The sequence below is a fragment of the Callospermophilus lateralis genome, chromosome 7 (assembly GCF_048772815.1).
Source record: "Callospermophilus lateralis isolate mCalLat2 chromosome 7, mCalLat2.hap1, whole genome shotgun sequence".
Lineage (NCBI taxonomy): Eukaryota > Metazoa > Chordata > Mammalia > Rodentia > Sciuridae > Callospermophilus > Callospermophilus lateralis.
The window spans coordinates 47261659-47278183 of record NC_135311.1 but is presented as its reverse complement, the minus strand read 5'-3'; the positions used below and the strand labels follow the sequence as shown (position 1 = coordinate 47278183).

General features: G+C 36.6%; 1 protein-coding gene across 3 annotated transcripts in view; it reads right to left on the bottom strand.

Annotated features, from left to right (window-relative positions):
• Positions 1 to 16525, bottom strand: part of Cdc14a (cell division cycle 14A) — a 165785-nt gene that overhangs the window by 128982 nt on the left and 20278 nt on the right. For 2 of the 3 annotated variants that reach the window (XM_076861692.1, XM_076861689.1), the window contains exons 3-5: positions 15319 to 15394; positions 9453 to 9497; positions 3573 to 3665 (exon numbers count right to left, since the gene is read on the bottom strand). In XM_076861692.1, the coding sequence (XP_076717807.1) occupies positions 3573 to 3665; positions 9453 to 9497; positions 15319 to 15394 (214 nt within the window). The remainder of the gene's footprint in view (positions 1 to 3572; positions 3666 to 9452; positions 9498 to 15318; positions 15395 to 16525) is intronic. The other variant, XM_076861690.1, reaches the window with a different exon arrangement.

Here is a 16525-nt window from a genome sequence, read left to right as displayed (position 1 = left end):
TAACAAAATACTTGAGAAAATCAACTTAGGAAGATCTATTTTGGCTCTCATTTTCAGAAGTTTCAGGACAAGGTCAGCTAGGTCCCTTGCTTTGGGCCTGAGATAAACAAAACAGATAAGGTCCCTACCCTCTACTTTGGGATAGAGATAATAAACAAGTAAATGCATAAATAAACAAACAAGGCAATTTCAAATAGTAGAGTGCTATTAAAAAAAAATAAGAGATTAAAGGCTCAGAGGTGACTAAGGGAGGAGCTGGGTATAATCTGAGAGCAAGTCTCTCTAAAATGGTAACATTAGAAGAAACCAGGCATGCAAAGGTCTGAAGTAAGCATGTTCCAAGGCTGGGGATATAGCTCAGAGGTGGAAAGCTTGCTTAGCATGAGCAATGCCCTGGGTTCAATCCCCAGCTCTTCAAAAAGCTAAGAGAAAGATGTATTACTATAATGAAGTAAGAACATTCCAGACAGCACAAATACCAAGACTTTCTCATGGAAGTGAGCATGAGAACTTCACGGTTAGAAGGCCAATGTGATGGGAACAGCCTGACAGAGGTCAGCCCTTGAGGTCAGAAAGTATCCTACTGCATGGGACCTTAATGAAGGGCAAATTTTATGCCAAGAACAGGGAGCAACCGGATTTGAAACAGGATAATGATGTGACCTAGCTTATATTTTTTTAAAGACTACTCTGTCAACTGTACGGCAACTACATTAAAGAGAAATAAAAATATGAAAAAGGAGAAGTGTATAAAGCTGTGGTAGTAATCCACATGAACAACGGCAATGGCTGGGACCAGCAATCCACGAAAAGAGGTGTTCTGATTCCACACGTGCTGTGGAGGGTCAGCAGACCAAACTTACCAGCAAGCATAAGGAGAATGAGGGAAAAGGAAGCAAAATGACCACTATCTTTTGATATAGCTAGCCATTGATGGCAGTTACTCTACATCTATAAAGGAGGTGACTAGGAAATAAACAGGTTTAGGAACAGAAGGAATAAAACGTTCTCTTCTGTCATCATAACTGGGAAATATCCTTTAGATATATAATGCAGAACTATCCAACAGGCTGTTGGATATTTGGTCTTCAGAATAATTCTGTGAGACAGACAAGGGAAACCCTGGTATTATCCAAATTTTACCAAGAAAAAAAAAAAAAAAACTAAGATTCTGAGAAAAAGGTTTGTCCTAGTACAAAATATTTTTATTAGTCAATACTCCTTGGGAGAAGGCTGACTCCTCATTTTAAAAAGAAGGACACATTCACTGCTAAGGACTTCTCTGATAAAACACACACCTAGACTCTGTGGCTGCTCTAAAGGTTGTATTCAGAGAAGATTCCTTCATAAGACTGAGACTACTCCAACTAGCAACTTGAAACATATGTGAAATTTGTGTTTCACAAAACTGAGACCTACATACAATGCACATTATTATCTTCTTTAAAAATGCGTGTCAACAATGAAGAGCATTCAGATGATTTGAAGAAAGGCATAAAACATTTTTGAAGACTGCAATTCCTAGTTTCATTTTTATGAAGGGTCTGTGTGATGCAGCTTTCTGGGGAACACAGGTCCAAAATTAGGAAAGAAAGATCTACTGGGAAATGACCAATACAAGAATAATCACTTTACACTCAGGACTGTAACTAGCATGTAAGATGAGCTCACACTCTACTCAGCACTTCTCCACCATACCGTGACTGTTTTGGGTTGCTTTAAAGTGGCATAAACTTTTGCATTAGAAGACATATTTTATCATGAGCTCAATGTACCTATTATAACTAGACTTCATTTCCAAATTCTGGAGGTATCTACTAAAAAGAAGGGTCACACTGAACAAAACAGAAAGAAAAGAAAAACAAAAACAGGCAAAAAGAGAGCGAGAAGAGACAAGGGAGAGAAAGCAGGGAAAAAAAAAAAGAGAATCAGCAGATGATGACCCCTTCTTGATGGCAATCCTTTATGACAAAGGAGCCACAAATTACACGCTCACAAAGCATCACAAAACCCCACAGGAAAAACACACTTGTTTACATGGCTTCAGTCCAGAGATCAGGACAGGCGCCCCATATTTTAATCACAGCATCCATCATCAGTTTCAAATGAGTGGTAATTATCAATGTAAATTGAAAAATAAGCATGCCTGCTTCATTCAGTTCACCAGCCCTTCACTGAATCTTCCTGCCATCAGCCAGCTTTTGTGTATACTCTTAAATAAAAGCAATAGCCTAGCTGGCGCTAAGTGTCCTAAGAATTGAAAGAAAATCTAAAGGTCATTACATCGAACCCTCTCATTTTACAGATAAGGAAACTAAACAAAGCTAAGAGAGATAAAGTGGCTTACCAATCATCAAAGCCCCTTCAGCATGAAAAACTCATGCCTGCTTGATTCTTAGCCACTATTCCTTGTACTGTACCATGCTGTCTACAGAGCAAAAAAGAAAAGGGGTCACAAAGGATAGCCCAAGGCTTAACTACAGCCGCTTTGGGAGGAAGGGCAGCCAGAGCTGGGCACCTCACACCTAGAAGCACCCAGCACTCTGGCTGTCAGCTTGCTGCCTTCTCATCCTGTGCCCTGCAACAGCTGACAGCCTTCCCAACAGTACCTCTGGGTTCTGTCCCCCAAGGTTTACATTTGATCTGGCAAAGTTTGATGTCTACTAGCTGGTGCCCCTTCGGTCAAGGTCTTCAGGATGAGGCCCTCAAAAGGTTGTGCAGCAGTATGGCTGGGCTTCAGAGAATCACTGTCTGTACCCAAGGATGAGGGGAAATGACACCTCTCTCCCTGCTTTTAAACCAACATATTCCTAAGTAGATATCAAACATATGTCTCAAAAGCCATTCTAGGTTGCAAGTACATTTCAACCCTGAACACTCTGCCTTCTAAGTTTTTACCCAATATCAGTACACACAGAAAATTCCAGAAACTGTATGTTCATATGGAATTCACATTGATATTTTTGTGCTTGCAGAGAACAGAATTTCTACTCCAAATTATTTTTAAAATGTCTAGGGAAGCTATAATATATGCATGACTTATATTCAGGTTTTATACTATAAATATTTGTATGGCTGAATAAATGGTTGGATAAAAATAATAGTAATAATAATTCTCCACTGTGCAATTTAGAATTTCCTCTTCTCCCATAAAAAAGGAACACCTTAACAGGCTTTAAAAAATTTGTTAATATTATATTTCATCACACGCACATACACACACACACATACACACACACACACACACACACACACACACCACACTCTAATTTTTTTTTTCCCTGAAAATGTCCTTGGCTAGGTTTCCTTTCTATTAAAACATGTATACAACTGTGGAAATCCAAGCTATATATTGTGGTTCCAAAATTCTCTTAGTAGCTACTAGCAAATAAAATCTAGAGAAAAAACACTGCATCAGGGCTAGTCCACACTTTCCATTTCAGATCAGTTCCCAAACTGCTAATAATCTTCTTTCCTCTCTCAGTCCCAATGGAAAAGTGGCTAGGGTTTATCGACAGTGTCAGCTTTCCTCTGGCCTGATTATAGAAAATAATCATGAAGAAAGTACTTACAGCATAAGCACCTATCAAAAATGCTGCGTTTGCTCTTTTCCGTTGGTCAAAACAGGTGTAGTGCACTATTTTCTTTCTCGATAAGCTGTATGACTAGAAAGAGGAATGTTTAAAAATTAGCACAACCATAAAGACAATGTTAAAATATACAGAAGGTAGCCATCATCCCTTAACTTCCAAGATGTGTTACAACCCACAAATTTAACACCTTTCAATTGTAACTTCTGTGGCATTTGAACACCAGCACAATGATTCCTATTTCACTTTTCTGCAGCCACCCATGATGTGAAAATTAAAAATACAGCAAACATGTTTCTCTCCAAGAAAGGAGACTAATGTGATGGAAAATAACGAATCATGGAGATCTCTATTAATAAGAATCATTTCTGATGACTTATTCCTGATCTTACATACAGTCTATGTACTCTTTTTCACTCCCTACATGTCCCTCCCATGATAAGTTATCGTACTTTTCATATTTTAGTTTGTTTTTAAATGAGTCAACCAGTCTGAAGTCTTCTCTAAATTTTTTATTTTTAGAGATGAATATTAATATTTTCTCTCAAAGATGCGCTCTAATAATTCCCTTTTAATTAACTGAAAATAAGTGGTTAATGGGAAAAGGTGAATCATCAAAAGTATATCTGCAAACATCTTAGTACACCAGCCAAATATTAAATTCATGAGTTTGAACAATTAATTAAGCATTTGCTATATGTCAGGCACTATGCTGCATGCTCAACTATTTAAACCCAAAATAAACATCACGGTATGCTGTATATATGTTAAATATAATAAGAAGTGGTGAATAAAAAGATTCGTTGAAAAAAATCAAATTATTAATCAAAACCCAAATAAATCTAGTACAATGAGAATACGGATGTAACTCAATTAAATGTACTCAACTTCCTTATATTTCAAGACAATTACAGTATTTTAACAAATGGTTTTCAAAATATAAGTACATAAATATATTTTAATATTCTCTATAAATTCATATTGATCATAAAGGTGGCTTTTTATTCCTTGTACATTGAACATATCCCACAGAGACTCCTTTACCATGCTCTTTCCTGCAAGAAGAGGAAACTCTGGAATCTATTCTAAGAATTATACCTCATTATTTTGGCTTTTGCATGCAATAACGTAGCTGCATGTATCCCAGCTATAAGACAAGAAATTCTCATCACCCCTTCAGGTATTTCTTTGATAACCAAAAATCACATTTTCTAAAAATGGTAGTGCCCTTTTTTAATTGAAACTTTAAAAATTAATGTTTGACTCAAAGATAGTCTCTATTATCAATGCCCTTATTTACTGACAGATTCCGAAAATACTCCTATGAAATAAGGAGGAAAAAAGAAGAATCTTTTATTCAATTCATCTCAGTCAGGTGAACACTTTATCCTAAAGACTTCAAGGTCACTAGCAATGACATTAACACTTGTCTGCTTGCTTTCTCAATTTGAAACTATTCACTGCCTGGACATTTCCTTTTCCTATTTAATTTTACTGTTTCTTGGTTGGTTAGCTTTGCGACTTGTCATTCTCCATCAATAAGTCATGTCTGATTTACAAAAGGAGAGGGAGTGAAGGTTCTTTAGACATAAGTACTCCTATCGTCTCTAAATGGCAAATGTCTAAAGACTGCCTTGCCCAGGACAGCTGCCCAGGAATGGGCGTCAGACTGAGTGAGCATCGGTTCTCAGCAGCTCTTCTGCCTCCTGGCCTCTGTCAAATTAAACACTATGGGGAAGAAAATGTCAACAATCTACCTTGAAGTCTGGATTGTCTGCTATGATGCTCTTTTCTACAAAAATTTCGGTTTTGTGCCAAATTACTGTTATTGTTTAATAATGTGGAATTTTATTTATTTTACAAACCTCCTGGCCACAGTGCTGCTCTTTTATCACCAATGATCATTTCTTGGGTAGGTTTGTTTCAAGCTTTTGCTTTGGAATTTGTTGTGTTGGCTTGTTTGTTTGTTTGTTTTCTCTAAATTATTTGGGATACAGAGACTACCTTGGAATGGAACTATGAAGCTGGAGGACAGAATTCTGAGGGAGACTTGCCTTTCACTGTATATCTATCAAAGTTTTTAAGTAAATACAACACAAATTAAAATGTTTTAAAACTTCAGAAGTTTCTTAACCTTTTCAAGCTTTCAAAAATTACATCACATAAAAAGTGGTCTTCATAAAAAACTACCTAGAAATTCTAATTACTTTAAAATATTTCCTACGGGAAACTACTGCCAAAAGGAAAAAATTACAACTATTTTTTTTTTTGAGAACTTACTGCCTGATTTATAGGAAAAAACTTTTAAGTGTCTAACATTTACCTTGCTCAGATGTTTTTGGAATTAGATTTTCTAAGTTTCAAAAGCACTACAGCCAAGAAATGATCTTCTGCTCAGTGAAGCTTGGCCAGTGTCTCCTAGGTCAGATCACAGAGGGTTGAGTTCTGGCTCAAGGAATCACAACTAATTCAAAGTGAATAACAGAGAAAAACCTTGTGTGTGCTGGCCTTGTCCTAATTTCCCTACTTGCCACAGCCAGGCTTCCCTCCACAGGTCACCCTGCCCCAACAGCTTTCTACCAGCCATGTTCATCAGAGGAAATATTCTGGTACACAATGAAAATTTTTAGGGATAAAAAAGTATTCCTTAAGTTACTTAGCTAATGATTTACATGATTGAATTAATAAAGAAAAACTCTTCAATATTTTTTTCTTTCAAGCATTTAACATGCCCCTCCCTTAAAAAAAAAACAACAAAAAAAAAACCTACCTATTACATAATCAAAGCTCCTTAGGAGAAACAATACTCATCCAGGGGGACTCGGATGACCAAGTACCTTCAGAGGATATTAACCCAAACTCCAGACCCTTCCTAGGCAAGGAAAGGAAGGCAGAGTTTGGAGACAACAGACCTCCACTTAATGGGCCCTACAGATTTTTCTCAGATTCTGCCTTAATCACAGGCAAACATCATACCCTCCTGCTGGACAGCTGTCTCTTCCCCACTGTGGTCTGTCTCCTCTGCATTCTGGCAGAGGACCCTTGCCCTTCAAGAAGGACACCTGCAAAGTTATGCCACGAACTCTAGCTTTTAGTGAGCTACCTCCTTTATTACAGATTGTTTTTACTTTGCATGAGAAGCTCAAAGATTACAAAAACACTCGGTACTACAGCAAAGCAAAATTAGGAACTGATTAAATCATATGAATTCAGTCTTAAATATGAAGGAGAGGATATCACAGAAGGAATCCTAAGACCTCTGGCCTGCTGGCCTGCTTGGCAGTGAGATGCACATGACATTACAAATCATCACCTGCAGCCACTATCCATCCTGTATTTTAGATTTCTATCTTGAAACTAGAGTATATAGCCTCCTAAAGTTTCTTAACCTAAGGGGACACAGCCAGCCCTCTATAATGTCTATAATGACATCAGCAACAATAATGACAGTTACCGCCTATTTCATTGTTTTTTAAAGCACCAGGCGCTCACCAGAGAGGGCTGCCCAAGGCAGAGGTCCTGGCAAGGTGGAAATACAATGAGAATACTGCCTTTTACTAGAACATAAACTAGGAGCCAAAGAGGGCCTGCTGTGAACATTCACACATGTGTGGGAGATGGGAGAAACTCTGAACTCTTTCACTGAGCTTGATAATTTGTGTAAATCTCAATTATGAGGCCATAACAAATTCCATGGTTCACAATTTATATAACTCTCAGGTTGAACTGATCAACAGTACTAAAGTTTTTCAGAAATTAAAAAAAAAAAAAAAATGAAGTCAGGGGCAGTTGCATACACTTCAGTGCCTGCAATTCAGGAGGCTAAGGCAGGAGGCTCACTTGAGCCCAGGATCTCAAGGCCAGCCTGGGCAACACAGTGAGACTCCAGCTCAGGGGAAAAAAAAAAAAAAAGAACTAAATTTAAATCTAACATACATTTATTATTATATTATTGTATTATATTTAATCCTGGTAATGATTGTTTCACCATCACCTGGAGAATTTATTAAAGCACTGATTGCTGAATCCCACTCCCAGAATTTCTCATTCAGTGAAACAGGCCCTGAGAATTTGCATTTATAACAAATTCCCCACCCAGTGATGCTGATGCTGTGAGGAGGCAGGAACAGCACGCTGAAATCCACTACTCTTAACATATTGCTAAAATTTTGAAGAATAGCTGCATACAAATGCACACCCCCATAAATGTTATAGATCCTAAAACACTGTCTAGATGCTCAAGGAACCCCAAAAGATCTTTAAATTCTCTTATAAAGGAGCTCCAAATCACATCATACAACTTTAAAAAAGAATGTTAAAATAAACATCCTTCCCCAAATTCCTTAAAAACCTTTATTACAATTTGTAAATCCATGCACTGCGGGTGACAACACCTTAGGAACAAGTGCCTTAGTGATTCTGGAATTAAGCTGACTTGAACAGAGTTAGTCCATAGGATCCAAACTCAGATGCTCTCAGGGAGTCAGAATTTGGATCTGCTGCTGCTTCCATGGAGGAATTTGAGCACCCAATTTTCAGATACTATAAATTTTAAAGAAGTACAAAATCCAGAATTATGTGAAAATTTTCCTAAGTCACAGATGTTCATTATGAATTTTAATTTTTCAAGATAGCATTCATACCCAACAAAATATGCCTGCAGACTAAACACAGACCATAGGCAACCAGTTTGCTGTACCTGGGTGCCAGGATATCGTGGCTGAAAAAGGCCTATTGGTTCCGTCAGCGTAAATGGAGCAGCTGTGTGCATCAAACCCTCTGGGAGGAGAGCCCCAGTCTCTAGTCTCATGTGCTCACAATTTAATGAATATTTGATGCAAAATATAGGCCAATGCTTATTACAAACACAAGAGAATAACTGCATAGGGATACATTCACAACACACCAGCCCCAGTGAAATGACCTTAGTTGTAGGTACAATAATTGTCTCATTTAACAAGGTCCAAAATTGTAGATAGAAGATGGGATTTAGTGTTGAATACCTATCAATTAAAACAAACAAACCTATAGAAATATCCAGAACTGCATTGCTTACCTGAGTTTTACCCCTTTTATGAAAACCACAGTAAGTAAGGTATACCATGATACTTGTAAACCAAAATAAAGTGACTGCTATCAGAGAATAATACAAAGTAAGATGAGAGTGTTGACCCCCACCCCACACACGTTTTCTACCTCAGAAAGGAAAGCCGCATAAAAGGTCACAGTCTGTAAGATCATTCCTAAAGAAAATAAGCCACAGCAACTCAGAGACAAAATGATGACATGCTACACAAATAACAAATCACCCAGGCTATCCATGGATTGTGCAACATACACAAATCATGCACTTATTCAGCTTGGGTCGGGAGACCACAAACTACTTAACCATTCAACAACAAAAGGTGATGCGATTAAGCTCAAAACCAAAAGAAAAATAAAAGTTAATGGTCCATTTAAATACAGATTTTAAGCAGCCTTTCCATAAAGTTGTTTGCCATGCTTAAAAGTAAAATCTTTAAGTCATCTGGTCAGAACACTGTGTTTAATTAAGCTAAATGAATCAGTCTGGTCAAGCTAAGGAAGATATTAGTGCAGCCAGGATAATATGCTCTTTAATATGAAATAGAGCCCATGCACTTCTCTAAACAAGCAAGCTCTGCCAATGACAGTGGTCGGATTAAGTAGATCATAGCACAGGGACCATGGTGACCCAGGCATCATTCTCTTACAGGTGACTAGGCTAGCCCAGTAATGGCCGCAGCAATCAGCACCTCCATAGCAATCAGTGGTCATCTCACTGCAAAAGCAATAAAATGAACAGGTCTTCCTGTGAGCAGCCATGACCTCTATATGTTTTACCTCCAACTTTCTCAGGAAAGGGATATTCTTGAAAATTTTCTTTGGCTGCACAAAACAAAATATGGTTTATGGTTTCATTTAGAGCTAAGATAAAATAGGTTGAATAGTTTATTTAAAAAGAAAAAGATGTCTCTCTACAGTCCATTTTGTTCCAAACCCAATATATTCCATTAATTGAATGGCACATTTGACTAAAGTAGAAGTCAAAATGTTACAGAAGAGTTGTCCATAGGATTATTTGAGCTTGTTGATCATAAAGTTAAAGGCATGAGAGAATTCTCTATAATAGAGTTTTTCTGGACTAAGGATTGCTGCCTGGGCATAAGAGGTCCAGGCCTTGCAAAGTCTGCATATACCCACTCCCATATGAGTTCCTGATTTAGTGTCCCAGTACCTCTTTATAAGAAATATCTCCAAAAATATAACTTGTTTTTCTTCCCCCAAAGCCCATGAACCTGAAACAAAAAAGAACTGCATAAAGAAATCACAACATGTTTTTGTAGTTACAAAAAGAAGGTGGTCTAATCATATCAAAAGAGTTCTTGTGTACAACCACCTGAGACAGTGGCAGGTGCTTGGTTTCCAGGATAGAGTTACTGCATTGATTCATTCAGTAATAAGGACATTCCTGGAGCCCCGCCATCTGCCAGGTACCTCAATGCTTCAAGACAATCCTTCATTTCATGATGCCCACTCCCCTTCCTTTTCACCCTGAAAGGGTTATGTGGGATGTTTTGTAAATTCAAAATTATATTTCTGTGAATATTCTTTTAATCTTTTTTAAAATAGTTGTCAAGATTACTGTAATTGTCCTGATTATTCACAACAGCAAGTATTTAAAAAAAAAAAATCACTGTCCTAAGAAATGTTCCATTTCTTTTAAATATATTTTTTAGTTGTAAATAGGCACAATACCTTTATTTTATTTATTTATTTATTTTTATGTGGTGCAGAGTATTGAACCCAGTACTTCACATATGCTAGGCAATTGCTCTACCACTAAACTACAAACCCCAATCTGAAAATGTCCCCTTTTTTCAGAAAAATTTTCCCCTTAGCTGAGATTTTATATTCTCAGAGAAAAAGTGAAATCAATAATTAAAATTGTATTGACTATTTTAGGAAAAGCCAGTTCAATCATAACATAGTTATAAAACTTTCAGATTATTAAATTAGTAACTGTAAGATGTTTTTAACTGATTAAGTGTGGAGAAGGTATTCTGTTTTTTAAAATACCATAATTTTTGTCTTGTTGGTATAGCCTTCTCTTTTTAAAGCCCTTATATTCTGGCTCAGTGTTAGCATTGTCTGTGTCAAGGATTTCTTTGAGAACCTGATAAAAAGCTATGAATCATCCCAGAAGAAAAAAGTAAACACACACAAAAGTGTATATGTAATTTCAGGGTTTAAGAATCCCTTGAAATACCAGATTAATAATTCCAGTTCTAGCTTATCAATCATCAATGACATTTTACACTAAATAACAAACAGTTTTGCAAACTGTTCTCATTTCAATAAATCTTCTCTCGTTTGATTGCTTCCTTCATCATGGTAACTATTGACTACAACTAGAAAAAAAACCTATTATTGCATAACTCTGAGTACTAACAAATTTTTTTAAAGTGTAGTTTAAAATAAGCAGCAAGACTTTTTGTTGGTGATGATGGTTTTTGTTTTTGGATTTTTAATCTAAGCAGATGTTTGATGGATAATTTTCCATTCCAATCAACCAATTACAACTCAGGCCAGTGGAAATGTAATGCACATTGACACTCCTCCCCTCAAAAAAAGTCAACAATCACTCCCTCAAATCCTCAACCCGAAAACATACCTTCTGACATTTAAGAAATGAAAAAGTTGAGTTTGGAATAGAATTCACAGCAAAATAATACCTACCTATATATGGCATTGAATAAGAGAAAAATCATAGCAGTTTTACCAGAAGGAATAAAAATGTGCAAAACAGAAAATAAAAGGTGCCAAAAGAAATTAGAAAAATCATATAGGAGAAAAATTCCAAGATAATGTTATTGGCTAAAATAAAATGCCAGATTATTCAGGGTGTAGTAAAGAAGTCTGAGGATCAAGCAATTTACATCAGATTCTGTGTTTAAGATGTAAATAGAACCCTAAATACATGTCTGAAGACACGAATGGTGTAACTCTACTTTGTGTCCAACCAGAGACATGAAAAATTGTGCTCTATATGTGTAATATGAATTGAAATGCATTCTGCTATCATATATAACAAATTAGAATGAATAAATTTTAAAAAGATGTAAGTAGAGCAGTTTCAGTAGAGTAGGAAGGGAGAAGCTAAATAGCAGAAGATTAAGAAATCAGTGCATAGGGAAGAGGCATACATGCTGAGCACAAGGTATTCTGAAACCTCCGCAGGCCCAAGGATAACAGGCATTCTGCAAACGAAGGGAATCATGACAAAGTCATCAGAAACTTCTGTGAATCTGGTAACTCTGTACTGGGCACTGGGTACAAAGATATAAGGCATGCCCTCATCCTCTAGGGACTCACAGCCTAATGAGAAAGACAGGTGGAGGTAGATAATTGTAAGACAACATGAGATCTACCCAGAGGAGTATGGGAACACAAGGGAGCTTTCTCCAATCCAATCAAGGAGGGCAAGGAGATGCTTCCTAGAGGGCGGCGCCTGAACAAGGTCTTAAGGAGCAAGAAGTTATTAAGTCAGAGGGAAAGGGCACTCAGGTCAGACAGGGCATCATAAACAAATGCATGGAACAACTGTGTGGTACAAGGAAAAGTACAAGGCTGGGAGTGGCAGGAGTAACATAATTATTGCTAATGTAGTGACTGAAATCATCTGCTGGGTAGACATCAAGGGTGGAGCTGAAAAGGCAAACAGGGCAAAAGGTACAGAGGCAAGGTGCCTGGGGCCTGCCAAACTGAGGAACCATGAGCTGTTGTCAAGAGACAACAGCAGGGTATCTATGGACTGAGAGGATACAGGGTCTAGAGTTCCCAGCAAGGTGAGAGACAGGTCAGCCAGGCATGTAACAAGAAGGGTACATTCCGAATGGGAGAGCCTGGAATCTGGGTTCCTGGAAATGAAAAAGCCAGAATGGCAGTAACAGCCACTGAACAGGAAAAGACAGAGGATCCTCGAAGAACACAAGGCGAAGTAGTAGGAACAATGAGCACGTGAAATTGAAGACCAGAGGCTATGACTGCCCAAAAGGCAGAAAGAAGAATGTGAAGTATGTAGTCAAGAGACATAAAATCAAGCCCTGACCTCACCTTGCAGCTTTGGGCAAGTTGACCCACCTCTCCTAGGACTCCCTTTCTGAGTCTTGACTAAACAGTCATTTCAATTCCCAAAATTACAGTGGCCAGCTTTCCCATTTAGGAAATGATGGCATTAAGGATCAGAGGAGAGTCTTCCTAAATTTCATGGAAGAAACGACTTATTGCATTTACTACAAGAATTCACAAATGTTATATTACTGACTTTATTTGGTATAGGATCTTGGTCTTAAAATTTACAAAGCTCTTTCACATGTATCTCTAATATAATCCTGTGAGAGAATTCCTATTTTACCAATGAAGAAACTGAGATTCCATAAGGCTGAAGCAATAACTTTAGATTGGTAAACTAAATCTTTTTCTCTTACTACAAAGATTCTGTTTGGCTATTTGGTTCACTGAGAAAACCCAAGACTTACTAATATTTGGTTCAGAAAGTACTAGGCTACCCATTAATTGTCCTAAAGCTAAAAATGTCATTCCAGGCAACCAGCCAATGACCCGATCACTGAAATGAACTGAGGGGCCTATCTAGACTCACTAAACTTTCATAGTGTTGGAAGAAAGCTTTGTAAATGAAAGCAAATTAAACCAAGCTTTAAACTGGGATTGGTGGTGAACACCTGTAATCCCAGAAGCCAGGGAGACCAAGGCAGAAGAATTTCAAGTTGGAGGTCTACCTCAGCAATTTAGGGAGGCCCTATGCAACTGAGTGAAATCCTGTCTCAAAATGAAGAATAAAAAATGGGATGTGGCTCAGTGGTGCAGCACCCCAGGTTCAATTCCCAATGCAAAAAAAAAAAAAAAAAAAAAACTTTATATATAAATGTGGTAGAAAAAAAATAATAATCAATCCCTCTACTTAATTCAGTCCCTCTATTCTTGTACAATTACTATAAGGAGACCAGTACATCAGACCAATGGTTTTATTTTCATAACAATTATTTCTTTCTCTTTGGTATCTCCAGATAGTACTTGGTCCCAGGTTGTTGATTATAATACCTGTTTCATACCAACTACATATTAACATGATTTATCAAGAAAGCCAAGAAATTACTATGTCCTTAAAAGAAAATCATGAACTTCAATTATTTATTAATTACCCTTTCCCTATTGGTTCAACCATTTAAAGTTCATTTTATGTAAGAAGGATATTATTTACTTCCTTGATGATTGCAAAAATCTAAATTTTATATTCTATTTTCTAAACTGAAGACAGTAGCTTCTTTCCTGAAAAGCACAGATCTAGTTTAGTTAAAGGCATTTACAAATACATTTTCAAGTCAGACACTACTTTATAAGTTAATTTCTGAAAGAGCTGCATATAATAGATTTCATGTTATGTAATTATTAACTTCTTGTAAAAATATCTCTTTGGTATCATTCTATGACCATTTAGCACCTTAAGATCAATGGCAAAAATTTGTAAATTCATAAATACAGAACACAATCTACAGGATATTCTCTACCAGACAGCATTTCATACCTAAATTCAATAAAAAGACAAATGGAAAGATAATTACTGAGTAGTTAATATGTATAAGACACAGCACCATGTAACAGCAACATTTTACCTAATAGAAACACTAAAATGACTGAGGATTATAATTTTGTGGTTATCTTAAGATCAAGCTGTGTAATATTCTGTCTCCCAAAATGAATATTTAAGAGGTTTACTTAATAATTGGAAGAAAAAGATAAATATGGCTTTATATGTGATAACTTTACCAAATCTAGGAATATAAATTTATATCTATAAATATATATATATATATATATTTATAAGTATATATGCATATATACTTATAAATTATTTATAACTTTTCTTTATATGCTCAGAGTATAAGAAAAAACAAAAAGCAACCTTCTAACAGACACATGTAAGCATAGAAAAATGAACCAGATCCTCATGTAAAACCAAAACAATACATGACAGCTGGGGATATAGCTCAGTAGTAGAGCACTTGCCTAGTGTGCATGAGGCCCTGGGTCCAATCCTCAGTACTAAAAAAAAAAAAAAAAAAAAAAAAACACTATAGGTGAATACAGAATGTCTGGCCTGAATTCTCTCATATCAGGTAAAGTTCTCATATCAGGTAATGTTCTCTCACTACTAGTTCATCCATCTCACTTGGCTCTTGACTCTACAGAAATACACAAAAATTTCAGCCTCAACAAGAGAGAAAATGGTCATGTTCCAAAGGTCCAATCATGATGAGTCCCTTCATCACCTGGTAACAGTGTCTACAAAAGCAGATCCAAAGGTTTCAGAAAAATTAACCTAGGAAGGAATTTGATAGAGACTCATTAACAACCTAAAAAGGATTTGTGCTTTCTTTCCTGGATCATTATTCCAATGACTTAATCCAGCTCATATTGCAGCTCATCCTGAAAAATGAAAGAGGTTAACATGTCCTTTGTGGTGTAATCAAAAGGATCGATTTCAACTTCGAGGTGAACTACTCACATAAATTTCCAAAGACCCAAATTACCTAACTAAATGATGTGTGTGCAGCAATCCCACCAGGTAGATTTCCTGGTTCAAACATTTTAATATCAAAATATAAATTACCACTATGATACTCACTTTTAGTTTCTTGTTCAGTTTACAGCAGTATCTGTACACCATTGCCAAGTTCAGAGGCCCAAAATCTGCATAGAAACTGCGATATAAAATATATATATATAGTATTTAGAATAATTTTCAGTAACATCAATGCTCACTTTTAATTTTATTAAATTTCAAATCAGATTTCAATTAACTTCAGGAATAAGGATCATTATGTAACTAATCTAACTCATGATAATCCAGGTAACTAATGGTTTTACCCTACTCTAGTTGTTCAAACAAGTCTCTTAACAGAAAACTTGTACAACAGTTTTGAGTTCCACTTCCTTTTATCCTCCTGCTATGCCATCTAAGTAAAATAACTAAAATGCAGTCAAGGAAATAGCCAACATGCACACAGCCTACACACATACTGGTTTTATTTCTTTATTACCTACTTTGCCATAAAGCTTGTGTACTCTGGGTTCTGATTCCAACTATTCCATTTAAACACTTTCAATTTTCAGTTATCTTAAATCCAATGGTTTTCTGTTTTCATTTTCTTCTTGAATTTTCTATTATAAGACACTCTGGTGCCTCTCTCTTTCTCCATCTCCTTACATCCCCAGGAAACAGTACTCAATCTGTAGAACTTCTCTTATGCATTATCATGAATCCATCTGGTAACCCAAAGGAAAAGAGGCATCTCTTCCTTTTGAGATCAGCATCAATCTTTTTTCATCATCAATCTTTTTCCATCTTCAGCTACCTGCTGGACCTACCATCTACAGGCCTCCTAATATCTAAATCTCAGAATATCCAAAACCCATCTTTCCTTTAAAACAGTCCTGAAGACTAAAAAATATTTTGCTTCTCCCAGTCACTCAGGCATGAAACCTCTCAAACACATAAGGCAAGAAAATAAATATTAATTTAATTCTTATGAACTAAGTAAACGTTACTACTATAATTCCTCCCTTCCCTTCAGTTCCCACAATAACTGAAGTCAGATGAAGATGGGCACAAGGCATTCACTTGTAATCTCAGCAACTCAAGAGGCTGAGGCAGGAGAATTACAAGTTTGAGGACAGTCTCAGCAACTTAGTGAGACCCTGTTTCAAATTCTTAAAAAATTTAAAAGGACTGGGGAATGTCGCTCAGTGGTAAAGCACCCCTGGGTTCAATCCCTAGTACCCAAAAGAAAGAAGAAGTCAGAACAACTTTAGCAACAGAAGAACAGATCATT